The 15,478-nt window shown below is 37.2% G+C and overlaps 3 protein-coding genes across 4 annotated transcripts in view; 2 read left to right on the forward strand and 1 right to left on the reverse strand.

The window, feature by feature from the left end:
- Window positions 1-5,940, forward strand: part of rnaseh2b (ribonuclease H2, subunit B) — a 10,544-nt gene extending 4,604 nt beyond the window's left edge. For both annotated transcript variants that reach the window (XM_046845824.1, XM_046845825.1), the window contains 8 exons: window positions 103-179; window positions 1,814-1,928; window positions 1,999-2,063; window positions 2,997-3,102; window positions 3,182-3,263; window positions 4,028-4,073; window positions 5,491-5,568; window positions 5,758-5,940. In XM_046845824.1, the coding sequence (XP_046701780.1) occupies window positions 103-179; window positions 1,814-1,928; window positions 1,999-2,063; window positions 2,997-3,102; window positions 3,182-3,263; window positions 4,028-4,073; window positions 5,491-5,568; window positions 5,758-5,868 (680 nt within the window). In that variant the 3' untranslated portion in view covers window positions 5,869-5,940. The remainder of the gene's footprint in view (window positions 1-102; window positions 180-1,813; window positions 1,929-1,998; window positions 2,064-2,996; window positions 3,103-3,181; window positions 3,264-4,027; window positions 4,074-5,490; window positions 5,569-5,757) is intronic.
- Window positions 5,941-6,069: 129 nt separating this feature from the next.
- LOC124383297 (uncharacterized protein C13orf42) lies at window positions 6,070-11,723 on the reverse strand. Its single transcript, XM_046845827.1, has 3 exons — window positions 10,349-11,723; window positions 8,574-8,718; window positions 6,070-7,895 (listed from the first exon to the last, which is right to left on the reverse strand). Exons 1-3 carry the CDS (start codon window positions 10,724-10,726, stop codon window positions 7,645-7,647), a joined length of 774 nt encoding a protein of 257 aa, XP_046701783.1. The 5' UTR covers window positions 10,727-11,723; the 3' UTR covers window positions 6,070-7,644.
- Window positions 11,724-12,891: 1,168 nt separating this feature from the next.
- LOC124383092 (TLR adapter interacting with SLC15A4 on the lysosome) lies at window positions 12,892-14,475 on the forward strand. The gene is made up of 2 exons (XM_046845467.1): window positions 12,892-12,982; window positions 13,184-14,475. The coding sequence occupies exon 2, from the start codon at window positions 13,197-13,199 to the stop codon at window positions 13,992-13,994; it is 798 nt and encodes a 265-aa protein (XP_046701423.1). The 5' UTR covers window positions 12,892-12,982; window positions 13,184-13,196; the 3' UTR covers window positions 13,995-14,475.
- Window positions 14,476-15,478: the final 1,003 nt, after the last annotated feature.

Consider the following 15,478-nt stretch of genomic DNA (forward strand, 5'->3'; position numbering starts at 1 on the left):
TTAAGCACCTGAAGTGTTTTACACTGTATGCGTAATTAAAATCGTGGCATGTCCACACCTTGTTTTGACATTTGTGTGTGAATGTATTTATGGTTTTTGTAGATGGCCGACTGCTGTATGTGACTCCTATGGATCCACTGTTCTTGTTGTTGCCTTACCTGCAGAGCAGTGCCAAGGAGGTAAACCAGTGCAGATTATCATGACACAACTAAATATAATAATGTTTTATGTTTATATTAAACAGTTTGCTAATGTTTACACACTGTGTCTGATAACTGACTATTTTATATACATTTTTAATAACATTTGAACAAAAATTTAACTAAATTCACATAAACTATACATTTTTATTGAACAGCTTCAACATTAATTGAAAATGTTAGATGTTGGACCTATTTTACTTAAATTTTATAAATATTGTTACAGGCAGCTGAGCAGGATCCTACTTCATTATATTTATTATACCCCTTTTAAATTATGTAAACACCCACCATACAAGTTCCTTCAGGTTGTGGACACTGGCGATACAATATTGTAAATTATAGAGTAATATATAATAAATGCTGATGCATCAGGAGAATGATGGAAATCGTGGGACTTTTTTTTTTAGCAATATATAATTAATTTGCAAAAAAAATAGGGCCCACAATTTCCATCATTCTCCTGCTGCATCAACATTTATATATATATATATATATATATTACTCTATACTTTACTCTATATTTTACAGTTTATCTTTTTATTTTTGCACCCATACTTTCTTTAGGAAGTTGTCTCTCAGGTTTCAGCTTGTTAATTTATCTACAGAAGGTTCAATTAAATCCTTGAAAAGTTTTCAATTCTGTAAGTTGTTGGTATAATATAAAAGGTAATTTAGAATTCTTAATGTTTTGGAAATAAATCTTATTTGAATAACTCCTACTTTCACTCAAAATTTTTGTTTAAAATATCGTGATGCATATCGTCTCGTGAGCATAATATCTAGATACATATCAAATCGTGAGGTGAGTGTATCGTTAAACCCCTAATATATATAAATATACAGTAGTCCCCCAGAACTCACAGGGGTTACATTCTAAGACTTCCAAAAATTCGTGAGTTCCAAAAATCCGTGAATTTTGGACGCGCCCCTGCAGCCCCTATGGCACCTTTGTGAATTAACTCAGACATTGTCACTTTATAAACGCAATAGTGTACATTATTTGGCCAAATACATAGTTCAAAATTTTATTCCTAACGTTCCAGAACGTTCAGTCCCGCTCCGGATTCCCGAGAATTTTAAGATAATCCGTAACTTGTTGTTAGTTAGGTTCCAAATGAGAACCCGCAAATTTGTGTGTGTGGGTGTGTGTGTGTGTGTGTGTGTGTGTGTGTGTGTGTGTGTGTGTGTATATATATATATATATATATATATATATATATATATATATATATATATATATATATTTATATAATATTTTAAATTCATATTTTTACACTTATCAAAAAGATTAGATTTTAATAATAAGATTTCATTAATTACCGTTTCTGTACATTTGAATCAAGGCAGATAAAGAACAGTGCAAACCAGAGAAAAAATTCAACTACAGTTTGTTCCTGTTTCTGTAATATCATTTATATAATAAGAAATGAAGATTTTATTATTGCCATTGAAAATGTGCTATTTGTGGTGTGTACCGGATTTTAGTTATCCAGAAAGCATCTGTTTAATTAGTCTATAATAAAAAAACAAAAACAAATTTATTGTTCTGATTTGTTGAACGATTTGTGTAACAGTGCTATCTGGACCTGTAACCATCATGTTGTCTGCAGGGAAAGTTTCAGCCACTGCAGCAGATGGTCATGGATGAGGATTTTCCAGGATCCACAAGACTGCTGAAATGCACACAGGCTCTGGACACAATTCATCATGTGGCGGATGAGAGAGGTGTGTTTAGTTTGTGCGCACATGTTCTTTCACTAGTATTGTTATACTAACCTTTGTGTTTCTGTTGTAGTGGTGACCAGTCAGAAATTTTACAGATATAGCCAAGAGAAGACCATGGACTGGCTGAAGAAAAAGGTGTGTATATGGTATACATAGAATTTATACGAGCAAATGTCGTCTCTAGTGGTACCTACCTGAAGCATATAGAGGTCCCCGACTTACAATCGAGTTTATGTTCCGGCAGCACGTTTGTAAGTCTGTTCTGTTTATAACTTCAGCAAAGTTTATACACTTTTCAGAATCTGGTTTATTGGCCAAGTGTGTTGACACACACAAGGAATTTGGTTCCAGCTGTTAGTGACTCAAAAGTACAGACATAAATAACACTATTCATTTAGTTTGGACTATACAAGACAACACAAATATACAATGTAATACATATGAAAAAAAAGAGAGACAAAAATACTGTAAATAAAAGCAGACTTCACACGTTCCATGATCTTGTCTTTGCTTTTTTAGAATTGAGTCGACGGTCGAACGATTCATGTTCTAAGAATGAGCGACGTCTACGATCCTCTCACCTTTGGTCCAATCTCGAAATTATTTTCACGTTTGTTTCGATAGTTGTTGCTTCGCAGACACGTGGGCTTCTTCCGCGATTTGTTCGCATCTTTGAAAGTCCGCCGTTCGAATGTTCGTAAGTCGGGGACTGTACTCATGTAGTCGACTTTAACAACATACTCATAATGACATACAACAACATAGAAGTGGCTTGCAGGAATAATATTTATTAAGGGGAGCATTTATTCACAAATACAAACATTTTACCGGAAGGAAAGATAACGGTTTGTGTTTGAAAGAAATGAAAGGGAAACAAAAGGGTTTTATGAGTAAAGCAGAGTTTAAACAGCGAGTGACGCACCACATTGGAAATATTACATTAAGAGGGCAATGAATCTACACGCTTTAAGACACACTGATGGATTTCTTATAAAGCAACAATACTTGTTCTGGGGGATTAAAAATAAAAAGAAGAATTTTATACATAATTATATTTTGCCTTTTCAGGTTTTGAACACAGTGAGTGCACTTAAAAAGAGTGACATTTCTGTAGGTGGCGGCGTGAAGTCTACCACTTACGTGCGAGTCAAACAGGAGACGAGTGTGAATGAAGGTAAGTCAGATGGTAAGAACTGTACTGAATCATTTGTGTACGTGGCCTGTGTAGATAACGATGTGATTAAATTTTGCAGAAGATTATCTGCGTTACGCTCACGGACTCATCTCTGAATATATCAGCGAAGAGCTGAGCAAGGATCTGCACAAGCATTTGCAGTATGTGTACACACACACACACACACACACACACACACACACACAAATAGGAATGCATTGCTTTCTGAATAGAGGTCCATGGTTACCTGAGAATATATTATTACCATTAGTTAACTAATATTAATTAGGCATGGATGAAATTCATTTAGCACAGCATTGGTATTTGAAAAATCGTGATTATTTGTAATGGCCAAAAAAATTGACTATATACTACATTGTAGCATTTTGACCACATGCCTAATAATGTGTTGGTCCCCCTTTTTGCCGTCAAAACTGTCCCGACCCATTGCACTTTAATAGCATTAAATTCTTCAGCAATTTGAGCTACAGGAGCTCATCTGTTGGTTTAGATCACACGGGCCAGTCTTCTCTCCCCACGTGCATCAACGAGCATCTGTTCTTGGACCACTTTTGATAGATACTGACCACTGCAGACCAAGATCATCCCACAAGAGCTGCAGTTTTGGAGATGCTCTGACCCAGTCATCTAGCACAATTCGGCTCTTGTCAGACTCGCTCAAATCCTTACACTTGCCCATTTTTCCTGCTTCTTTGGGGAACTTTGGGGAACAAAATGTTCACATGCTGCCTAATAATATCCACCCACTAGCAGGTGCCATGATGAAAAGCTAATCAGTCTTATTCAGTTAATGATCATAACATTATAATGTCACAATGTTTTCCCTGGTTGGTGTATATTTACGTAGTATATATTTTTTTACTTTCTTGTTTATTGTACACGTTTGCTTTTTTTTTTTTAAAAGGTTACCTGAAATATCCAGCCCTAAAGAGGTGGAGCCTCCTTCTAAGGTAAACCAGATGGAAGCAAATGTCATTTTTTTCCTACTTTTCATATTACTCGTGCACAGACACTGATTAGGAATTGCTCAAGTAAAATTATCGTATGCTCTAATGTAGTGGTCCCCAACTTTTTTTGTGCCTCGGACCGGTTTAAAGTCAGACAATATTTTCACGGACCGGCCTTTAAGGCGTGGTGGATAAATACAACAAATTAAAATGATACAACCGGCATAAAAACTGGTGTTTTCTAAATATAATAATAAACGTGAATCCACTGTGTTGTTTTTTGTTCATGTTGCTCGCTTGGGGGTTTCAATTTAGCGGTAATGTATTGTGTTAGCGGCCGGAGCAGCCCTTTTATGAAGGTAGTGGATGGAGGTAAGACATGTGACCGAGGCATCTTCACATGCATCAAGAGTGAGTCATAGACAGATGTGGCGGAGAGAATCCGGTAATTTTCCAAAATAAAACATCGTTCAGAATCAGATAATAAATTAAACGTAAATAATGTAAGTTATGTATTCTTTCTGTCCGGCCCGGTACCAATTGACCCAAGGACCCATGCCAGTCCACGGCCTGGAGGTTCGGGACCACTGCTCTAATGCACCTAAGCTAAATCCAATCATAATGACTCATAGTGGGTAGCTTTTTATTTCTACTGATAAATATCATGTAAAAAAAATGATTTGCCTTCTTCATTGTTGAGCAAATCATCCTATGATTTACCTATAGCTGTGTTATTTCTAATGCTTTGCATGTTTATTCTTCTTGGGCTTTAGGTTATTAGTATGTGGAATGGTAGAAAATGTATCTTTTATTACCAAAAACTCAAAAAAGACACAGGAGGAGTTTCAGTTCCTCATGAAGGTGTTCGGTGGGATTTAATTCAGGGATCTGTTCAGGCCATCCGAGTTCCTCCAATCTGGCACAGGGGTCATTTCATGCTGGAAGCTTTCAATCCAAGGAAAATTGTAATGCAAATAGAAATACACACGTTCCAACATTGCGACAAAGGTTCGAGGAGGAACTACACATGGGTGTGATGGTCAGGTGTCTGCGAAAGCTTGACTATATAGCGAAGTTGTGGATTATTCTGTGATTTGGCATTTTAATATTATTCCAACCATGCTCATTTGAATACATGAGATAAATGTCATTCGCTCTGGAGAAGAGCATTAGACAAATGTTGTAAATATAAATGAAAACACAATCTCGTTGTAATACGAGTCCACATGAGTAGGAAGGAGTTGTGTATTGAGAAGGATCTTTTTAGTGGTATCACATGGAGGGAGATTATTTCCCTGGATCATAAATAAAGATGCAGTTAGCACTAAATTTCAGCTCTTCTGCCTCGTGGCATGAGCAGCAGATGAGACGTGGTGATTGTGATGTGGTGATTGTGTGGTTGCGGTCTTCTACTGAACAGAAAAGGAAACTGTCAGATAAACCAGTGGAAGCAGGAGAGGACTACACCAAATTCAACAGTGCTGACTTCACCCGAAAGGTGAGAAAGAACATGGACTCAAGCATAAGCTTTTTTTATTCCTTTTTCTATTCGTATGCCTGCCTGTAGCAACCGTTTGTCTTCCTGTCCTTGTGGCCGAAGTCTTTTTGTTCCACCTTTACTGTTTAAATACTGTGTGTATGAGAGTAAGCATAAGGACTTAATTAAATGTTAATGGTTTCCCGATAGCTCCCTAAGAAGATGACAGCTGCTCAGAAGACACTTGCAAAAGTGGACAAAACTGGCATGAAGAGCATGTCTTCATTCTTTAGCCCTAAAGTCAAGCAGGAGAACAAGTGAGAGTGTTTGAGTCTGTATGTGCTAGCATATGTGTTTATTTTTGTTAATAAAGTAAAAAAAATTTAAAAAGTACATTTGTCACTCATTTATTTATTAAATCCATATCAATATGTACAGTATTTAAATTATCCACTACCTCATAGCAAGGCTTTATTTGGCATTGGTTCTTTTTTCCCCTTTGTTTTTCAAAACTATTTTTGTATTCCTAATTTACCATTTATAGTATAAGTATTTAATACATAAGTGCTATGATGTTACTATTTTTGTGTCCTCAAATTTTCTGATTGTATTAGTTCAAGACATGGTTAGACCCATGGTTAGATACAAATACAAACATCACAAGAAAAGGTGTGAGGGGGGAGTAACTACATATTTATTCTGAGTGTGGTATTTTGTGTGAATTATATATAAAAAATAAAAAATAAATCCTTTGCTTTTAAGTGCTTATGGCCAGCCAGAAAAGACCAATAAAATCAATAAAAAGAACACTGTGGCTTTAACACTATGGTTCTACTTACTGAATTATTAATATTGTTTTGGTTATAAACATCCTGTCAGGTGTATTATCTTATTATGCAGGTGGTTTGGTTTTGCGAGTAAAAAAAAAAATTGTTTTGTTTCCTCTTTCCTGAGAAAAAGGAAGTACATGTTCCTCATGGTGACTTTTATTGAAAACCAAAAAATTTTGTTTACTTCTTACAAGGAAACCAATTATATAATTTATATTTATTGTTTTTATTATTCATATTATTTATAATGTATTATATTAATTATATATTGTTGAACACATTTTGGGCCAAGCCAAAGGGCAAAATCACTTCAGTCACTTGGTGATTTACACTAATTTGTAATTTAATGTTTTCAACCTGTTCTGCATCCTGGTAATATATCACACAGGTTTATAAATCCAAAGGAGGTTATATGTTTGCTACACATTCAGGCTTCATATCCAGCCACAATCCACTTTAGAAATTGGGTGGTGTTTTTTGTGGGGGGTTTTTGTGGGGGTTTTTGCCACAGTCGCCACCGGCTCGCTCATTAGGGACAAACACACTTCTTATTGATTCTTTATCACCACGTTATCTGTGTAAAGCTGCTTTGAGACAATGTGCATTGTTAAAAAGCGCTACACAAATAAAATAAATTGAATTAAAATGGCCTGAAGGATTGTGTTATGTCCAGCACACAACAGTGCCTGAGTGGCTCAGTGATTAAATCTGATCTCCTGTAGACAAATCTCTAATTGAGGTTTGTTGAGCAGGAGAGAGTCTTCTTACTCGGGCTGAGCGACTCTTTAGACTCTGGGTTTTCTTTTTCCATGTCTAGTCACTTGGACATGCCTTGCTGCTGTTGAAAACTACTGAAACAGAGACTCTGATCTGCTGTGGATTATTGATGAGGCTGGTCAATAAGAGAGCTTCATTACCCCGATATTACATCACCATGCTCACATTCATGTTTCACAACACACTCTGAACAGCTCTGGGCAACATTGGAGGGCCTCAAACTGGATGTCTATATGCCACAGATTTCACTTTCTGGTGAGGGTCATGGAATTGTGCAGTAATTCATACACTGACCAACCCGTTATTGGCTTAAGACGATTCACCTGACAAGCTGTTCCAGAATTTGTTTACCTGTCTTGCATTCCACTATGGGATTATTTAGACTTCTCTAAAACAGAACTGAAGTCTGTGAATGGCTTATCCATTACAAAGGCATGCCATTATGAATCCGCTGGGTTTCCTGGCCATCATCTGAGGTGAATGCCATGTGCTAATCTTTCTTTTTATGCCTAGGTTTGAAACGCAGGGTCTGCAAGGCACTCTCCACTACTTTAGGGAGGTGGATGGGGTTTCTCTGTAGCCTTCTGATACTGCTTGTGGTCCCACCTGCTGCCTTCCTCCAAGCACTTTCATCTGACCCCAGCTCTGGCCGCCTCAGCCTAGACGTGTCTGTGGATATCCGTCGAGGGTCTCGCAGCACCCAGTTAGAATGGAGGTTATGTTGACTTGTACTGGTTGCCACTGCAAAAAGGCACAAAAAAGATATGATGCATGGAAATGAAAATTACCTGGACAAAATGAGTTTCATTGACAAAAATGTATCTAATATTTTAAATAGTAGCATGGAAGTCCCAAAAGACCATGCATTATAATATTTTTTTTCTTTCTTATTTTCTCATGATCCCGACATAAAAGTTGTTAACTCGTTATCAGACTTAATGTTCTCGTGATCTCCACGGAAAAGCTGTTTTCTCATTATTAGGACTTCATTGCCTGATGACCTTGACATAAACATTGTCTCACATTGTAAACATTATTTTCTTCTGTGTATTCTGCTTAAGAGCATAGTGCTAGAGGTAGCATTATGGATAATAACCATAACCATTTGTGGCAGCGGGCGCGTCCATGAGAAAATTAAATCGTCATAACGAGAAAACAACTTTTATGTCGAGATCATGAGAAAATTAAGTCTTGATCACGACAAAACAACTCGTGAATATTACAATGAAAAATAGAAAAAAAAAATAGAATGCATGGCCTCTTAGGACTTCCGTATCATACAGTTGAAATGGGTTGAAAATTTCACTGGAAAATCTAAGTTATGGGAAAATGTTCTTAGAATATAGGAAAAGTTAAATAAGAAATGCTCATAAAGGAAAAAATAATGGTCAATGTTGGTCGATGGTCTTTTTAACATACCAATGAAATCTACATCCACGTGACCATCATCTACGTGGGGTTTTCTGGTGTGCTCTGAGTCACAGCTGGCGATAACAGCGTCAAAATACTGCAGCGTGTCCTCTTCACTGGGGATTGGTGGTGCAGATGGATGAGGACGTACATGCTTTGAAAAATTTGGAAAGAATTCACAATACATGAATCATGGGCTCACATGTGCATTTCAGTAGCCTTTAAATGATCAATTAGCGAATCATCAAGCCCTTTCATCATTGCCTCGTATAGAGTGGGGAAATGTTATGGGCCTCCATGACTGGAGTGAAGAATTCCTGATGTAAAAACTATAGCAAGTATAACGTTCATATACATTACAAAGAAATGTATCTAACATGATTTATGTGTAATTAAAAACAGTAGCTACAATGTTAAACTTGCCCAATTTAGTGGAAATGGTATCACCGATGTTCAAGGCTCTTAATTGCTGATCAGGTTGGGGGTTCAAGCTCTGACACCACCAGGTTACCAATGTTGGGTCCTTGCACAAGGTCCTCAACACTCCCCGCTCCATGAGTTCTGTGTCATGGTTGACCCTGATACCATTTATATATGTGAGATATGTGAAGAAGAAATTTCTCAGGATAGAATATATAATTACAAATAAATTCCATCTTTCTTTTTTTTTTGCTGTATGTCTTTTCTGTACCATTAGTTCATATTATGTGTAAATTACAACAATTAAGCACCCTTGATTAATTGTGTGGTTTGTGTTTAAATATCTTTAATGGACTTTAAGAACAGACATCTCTTTGGTTCTATGTTATCAAACTCTGGTCCTGGTGATGTGTACCACTTTTCCTGCACTGTTGAGTGTTTTCCCTGCTCAAACACTTCCACTTTAACTGGGAACAGAAGGTGCGTCTCCCTGGTTCAGTAGTCGGGGTACTTATAGAGAGTCAAGCATTTTAAAGGACTGTCTCAATTGCGAACTCCGTCCAGTGCACTGGAATGTTTGATCCCTAAAAAGAATCACATTGCACCTTACTGGAAATAAGGCATACTTTCAGAACTCTGATTACTGACATTAACAATTATAAAAATTTATTTGAAGCTTGTTTGAATCTAACAACTTTTAGTTCCACTCACCTGCCATGGCAGAAATGCATGTGATTAAGACATTTGTCATTTAAAACTGATTTTTTTAAAGGTATTGACCAATGAGGAAATCAGTGTATCAGTGGGTGACCCAGGGTCTTTATAGTGTCTGAACTCATGCAGATGTCATATTAACTCACAGCTAATAGAGTTAAGGTTCATCCAAGACTGATGAAGCTAATAGACATGCATCCAAGAAAACACCAGAAGGGTTAAGAACCTGTGTCTCTTAAATTATAGGTTTAACATACAACATTATTCCACAGGGATGGAAAAGGAGATTGTTCTTGCAGTGGTGGGCTCCTTGAAACCCTTGGTATTCAGCTTTATGCCACTGGGGAACTGTAAATTCAGTGTAGTTGAATGAATATAATCCTATATGTTTGGCTATAGGATTATATGGACAGTGTTATACTGGTTATTAGCTGGAGCTGGAGCAAGTTGTTCCTGAATTTGTATCAACACTTTGGGTGACAAATATTTACTGTATAGTCCTTTTTCTTATTAACAAGGTTTGGATTAAAGTTAGTACATTATAATATTATAACAGGCTTTTGATTGCTTTCGTTGTAAGAAAATAAACATGACGGTGCGATGAGATGCTTCTCAGAGCCCCTCAAGCAGTCTGTGATAGATTTTCTCACCTGTGGAGGTTGTGGTGCAGGCTTCTTCTTACTGAAGCTGTGCTCTCGCCGTTCGTCGTGCTTCAGATCGCTGAAGCTCTTGGTGTATCGCCGCCTGAGCGCCACCAGCTCCTGCAGATACTCCAGACACTCCTGGTTTTGGGAGTAGAGCCACACACGTTCTTCTCGGCTGTAGCAGTAATAGAACGCTGTGCTGGACTGAATGCTAGCCGTGCTCGCACTTCTCTTCAGGGTGGACTCCCTCTGTGCCGTGCCCCGGTCCATGACCGTGAGCATTGAGGCGCTGCGGACGAGTTTCACCGTGCATGCGCTGTGGTAGTCGCCCCGTGCCCCTGGGCCGCGGCTTGGCCTGAACACCGCGTTGATTTTCTTGAACATGACAACAAAGCCACTGAGCAGCTCATCAAATTATAGCCTAATATAATCCTTCAGATGTTCCGATCCTCGTCCATCCCATCTCTGGATTATGTTCATAGCCCATGTGGGGAGGATTTGCAATTATAATTTAAATAGAATGAGTAAGAAATGGGTATATAATAGTCCTCGTCATACCTGTCCTTGAAAGGTGTGTGAAAAGGCTCCCATTTTGCCCCACGCCGTTGATGTGTAACGCAGCCGTGGCAACCGGCCCCGTAACTCAAAACCAAACTTTAATAATGAATCAGCGACACGCGTATTAGGCTACACAAAGATAATCAGGTGCTTTATATGTCAACAGATGTTCATTACCTTAGTGGTGACTAAGTCATGAGTGTCCATGTTCACCCAAATGGACGGGGTCTAGACTATATAAAGTCTTGCATATAAAACACAGGTGTAAACAGGTGTTTATTCAGCTTTGGGTTGAGTTTGATGAAAAAGGATAGGAATGTTTTTATCTTACTTTCCATTCATTATATGATATGGGTACATCACATGTAAACCATTGTAAAATTCCATCCTGTGGAAATGTAAATCAAAAATCATGCTATTTTTATCCATTTGCCATCCGCTTGTTGCTTAGATCACTTGCATATATATAGTTATCCAATCAATAAGCATGTGGCAGGAGCATGATGAAACAAATAAAAATAAATAAAGGTTATGAGCTTTTTTTAATGTTCACATCAAACATCAGAATGGGGAATATTGTGATCTCTGTGGATTTGATGGAGGTATGGATTTTGGTGACAATATTTCATGAACAAACCTTCAAACAAACTGAAACTGAAACATCTTGTTGATAAATGAGATCAGAGGGAAATGACCAGACTGATCTGAGCTAAATAAGAAGTCTATAGTAACTCAAATGAGCACTCTAGGTCTGTGATGAGAAGAAAAGAAAAAACTTGAGGTGGATCGGCTAAAAGCAGAAGACCACATAAGGTGCCATTCAGCCAAGAACAAGAATCCATGGTGATCATGGGCAAAGAATCTGTTTTAATTGTTCAATTGTCATTTTAGAAATAAATAGCTATACCCTTACACTTGCATGCTTGTTACAAGCAAGTGACACTACAGCACATTTTCAGGTGTAAGACTGGGGAATATTTTTTGACTGAAATACTCAGAAACCTTTTTTTTCCTAGGAAACTGAAATTAACCTCTTCCTCTTCTCATACAGACAGCTGTGATATGTGATGCCAGAGATGGAAAAAGTAATAAAATATTCCACTCAAGTAAGTAAAAGTACTGTTACTTCAATGAGATTGTACTTAAGTACAAGTGGATTTACGGGTGTAAAAATGTACTCAAGTAAAAAAAAGTAACTAATTGAACTTTACTCAGAGTAAAATTTACTGGGTTACTTTGTGTTCAGATGGAGTTGTGTGTAAGGTGGGGTGGGGGATTCTAGCGTAGTTTAAAAAAGAAACACAGGGATATAATTCTCAAACCTAAACACTACAGTCATTGACTTGAGTCTAATGTGAGTTGTGCACTTTCGTAGCAAAAAAGATCTTCTGGTATAATGCAGATTCAGAATTCAGACAGTAAGGGCAGGCATCAAACAACTTTCGATTCGAGGGCATTTTGTTTTCAGATGGGTCTGCATCACTGGTGTATGCCTGGTCCGTCTCCATCCTCTTTCTTGTGAGTTTAGCACGTTTGTTCTTCGCCCATCAATCAATCAATCAATCAATTAATCAATCAATCAGTGCCGTAGTTTCCAGAGCGCATTATTCTCGTTGTGTTGCGTTGTTTTTATTTATTTATTTTTTTACTCAGTAATGGATATGATTTAAAATTTACAGTACTTTAAACAAACCATACTAAGGTACAAGTAAAATTACAGATTTTTAACACTACTATAAAAAGTAGAACTTCACAAAACATAAATTACTTAGTAAGTGTAATTCGTTACTTTCCACCTCTGAAAGTCTCTGTTATACCTAAAGACTTGGTGATACCTGCATGCAGCATACATGTTGAGGTAACAAAAACCATGCATTTTGATACAGATGTATAAACTATTATATGTCTGACATGATTGCATGTTAACCGACATCTGGAATCACACACAAGTCTTTCACTTCCTCATTTACTGTATAAAACCTGTAATGAGTGGTACAGGTTTCACTTGCATTGTCATTGAATCAAGGGAGACACACATACTGCAATCAAACAGCCCATTACCCAAAGTAGATCATCGCAACAGTAAGTAAGCTTTAAGCCAATCTGATATTACAGCAATAATAAATGTTTAAATGTTTTTTTATTAATACATATCATTTATAAAAATAAAATTAATAATAATTTACATTATTACTAAATACAAATTGTAACAAAGATAAACTAATAATGATAATCAACTAATAATGTTTTTTTAATATTATTTGTGTGTGTATGTATGTAAAGCTTTTGAATAGGTATGCTGTGTGAAACCAAGTTGTGGCATATGACTTTTTCCACTGAATCTGAGTGTGTGGATCCTCCCACTTGCCACTCAGTCAGTGTTCCTAAAACTCCTTTACTGATCAACAATCTGTCAGCACAGATCGAAGTTCCAGTCCAGTGTTCTCCCAGCAACTCTTATCGAGAGATCCGGTCCCAGCATTTAAACTCTCAGCCTTCTGCAACCCCCCTGGATTGCCGGAATCAGTCTCCAGAAGTGGGCATCCCTGGCCGTGCACCATCTTCAGGAGCAGAGGCCTTCCTAGTGCCCCCCAGTTGCCACAGCATCTGCCAGAACTACAATGATCTGTACATTGCTGGAGGCCAGGTGCTGCCTCTTGGGCATGGTGTAGGTAATCCGGAAAACAGCTCCTCGCAGGACCTACATTCTGGGCCTTTCCTGCTTTCCAGAGATGTTCCTCCACCCTCACTGCCTCCCCCTCTGCTCCCTGAATACAGGATTTCCAGACGATGGAAAGAGGGGAGTGTGCGTGAACGTTTCTCTCTGCTGCAGGATGGACGTCCTCTTTCTAACGCAGAGCTGAATGGCTATCTAGAGCAGAAGGTGCTGGAGCTGTACACTGAGCTTCTGACTGAGGGTCCAATCATGGCATCTGAGCTAGAACAGATCACGCTACAGCTGAGCCGAGAGCATAAGCTGGAGACCGGACAGGTCAAAGACATGCTTCTCAGCTGCCTGATTAAAGCCACCAGCAGCCAGCAGTCTAGTGAGTTCAGTACACCAATACTGCAAATCTCCACCCAGACAAAATAAAAAAGGATGGAGAGAACATGGAAAAGCAGAAAAGGAAGAGAGCAAAAGAAAATAATGGAAAGTTATTGAGCTTATTGATATAGTGGGAAGAAATTTACTGTATACTTTTAGTTTGTGAACAGAAAAAACAGAAAATGTGATATAGAGCTGGAAAAACTGTAAAAAGTTGCACACTCAAAAAGGGCTCAAATTATTACAAAATATGACACAGATTTGCTTGGTAAATCAGAATGTAAATATAAAAATCCAGTGTTGTGTCAAACCAGGAAGGAATCCTCAAAAGCCTGACCAGCAAAAACTAATTACTGAAGATGAAAATTTACACTTTATAGCTTTTTTTTTAATTCTTGACGCCACTCCTAGCTATAAAAATAGCCTAGCAGCATCATATCTGTATGTGATTTTGTTTGTTATGCAAGAAACAGTTCTAACTTTGTTTTCACTTAATGCCTGGTTTTGATTAAAATGTTCTTCTCACTCATCTAGCCTGCCTTCAATGATCAGTCTGTGATCTATTATTTATTTATTTAGAAAAATGCATGACTAAAATGCAATGCAGGATTACAAATATTAATCATTTTTATTGTATATTATTTAGCTTGTTTGTGATTATTTCAAAGAGTATAAAGTGATATTCTGGGATGAAACTGAACTAAGAAGCGAAAGTCTCTTTGCAAATGGGAGACAGTTAGAGCACTGTATTGTGCTCACATTGTGTTCCTCCAATAGATTTCATATAGTAGAGTAGAGTAGAGTAGAGTAGAGTAAAACAGAGTAGAGTAAAGTAGAATAAAGTGAAGTTGAATAGAGTAAAGTAGAGTAAAGCAGAGTGAGGTAGAATTAAGTTGAGTTCAACAGAGTAGAGTAGATTAAACAAACTTGAGTAAAATAGAATAAAATAAAGTTGAATAAAATTTAGTAGAGTAGAGTAAAGTAGAGTAATGCAGAGTAGAGTAAAGTAGAATAAAGTAAAGATCAACAGGGTAGAGTAGAATAGAATAGTGTAGTTGCCAAACATAAATAACTGTACAAGTAAAGTAGAATAGTAGAATAGTGTAAAGTAGAGTATAATACAGTAGAGTAGAGTAGAATAAGGTGGATTTCAACAGAGTAGAGTTAAATAAAGAAGAGTAGAGTAAAGTAGAGAACAGTAGCATAAAGTACATTACAGTAGAGTAAAGAAGAGTAGAATAAAGTAAAGTAAAGTAAAGTAAAGTGGAAAACAGTAGAATAGAGTACAGTAGAGTAATTAAAGCAGAGTAGAGTAAAGTAGAATAGTAGAATAGTGTAAAGTAGAGTAGAGTAAAGTAGAATAGTAGAATAGTGTAAAGTAGAGTAGAGTAAAGTAGAATGGTAGAATAATGTAAAGTAGAGTATAATACAGTGAAGTAGAGTAGAGTAGAATAGTAGAATAGTGTAAAGTATAGTACAGTAAAGTAGAATAGTAGAATAGTGTAAAGTAGAGTATAATACAGTAAAGTAGA

This window comes from Silurus meridionalis, chromosome 3 (assembly GCF_014805685.1).
Source record: "Silurus meridionalis isolate SWU-2019-XX chromosome 3, ASM1480568v1, whole genome shotgun sequence".
Lineage (NCBI taxonomy): Eukaryota > Metazoa > Chordata > Actinopteri > Siluriformes > Siluridae > Silurus > Silurus meridionalis.

Bases quoted from the DNA above. Each gene is read 5' to 3' on its own strand.
- LOC124383092 (XM_046845467.1), top strand. From the start codon at position 13,197: ATGCTGTGTGAAACCAAGTTGTGGCATATGACTTTTTCCACTGAATCT.
- LOC124383297 (XM_046845827.1), bottom strand. From the start codon at position 10,726: ATGTTCAAGAAAATCAACGCGGTGTTCAGGCCAAGCCGCGGCCCAGGG. The intron at 8,719-10,348 runs GTGAGAAAATCT...AATTTTTCAAAG, and splicing joins CTGCACCACAACCTCCACAG to CATGTACGTCCTCATCCATC. The intron at 7,896-8,573 runs GTATGTTAAAAA...GCCTTTTTGCAG, and splicing joins CGTGGATGTAGATTTCATTG to TGGCAACCAGTACAAGTCAA.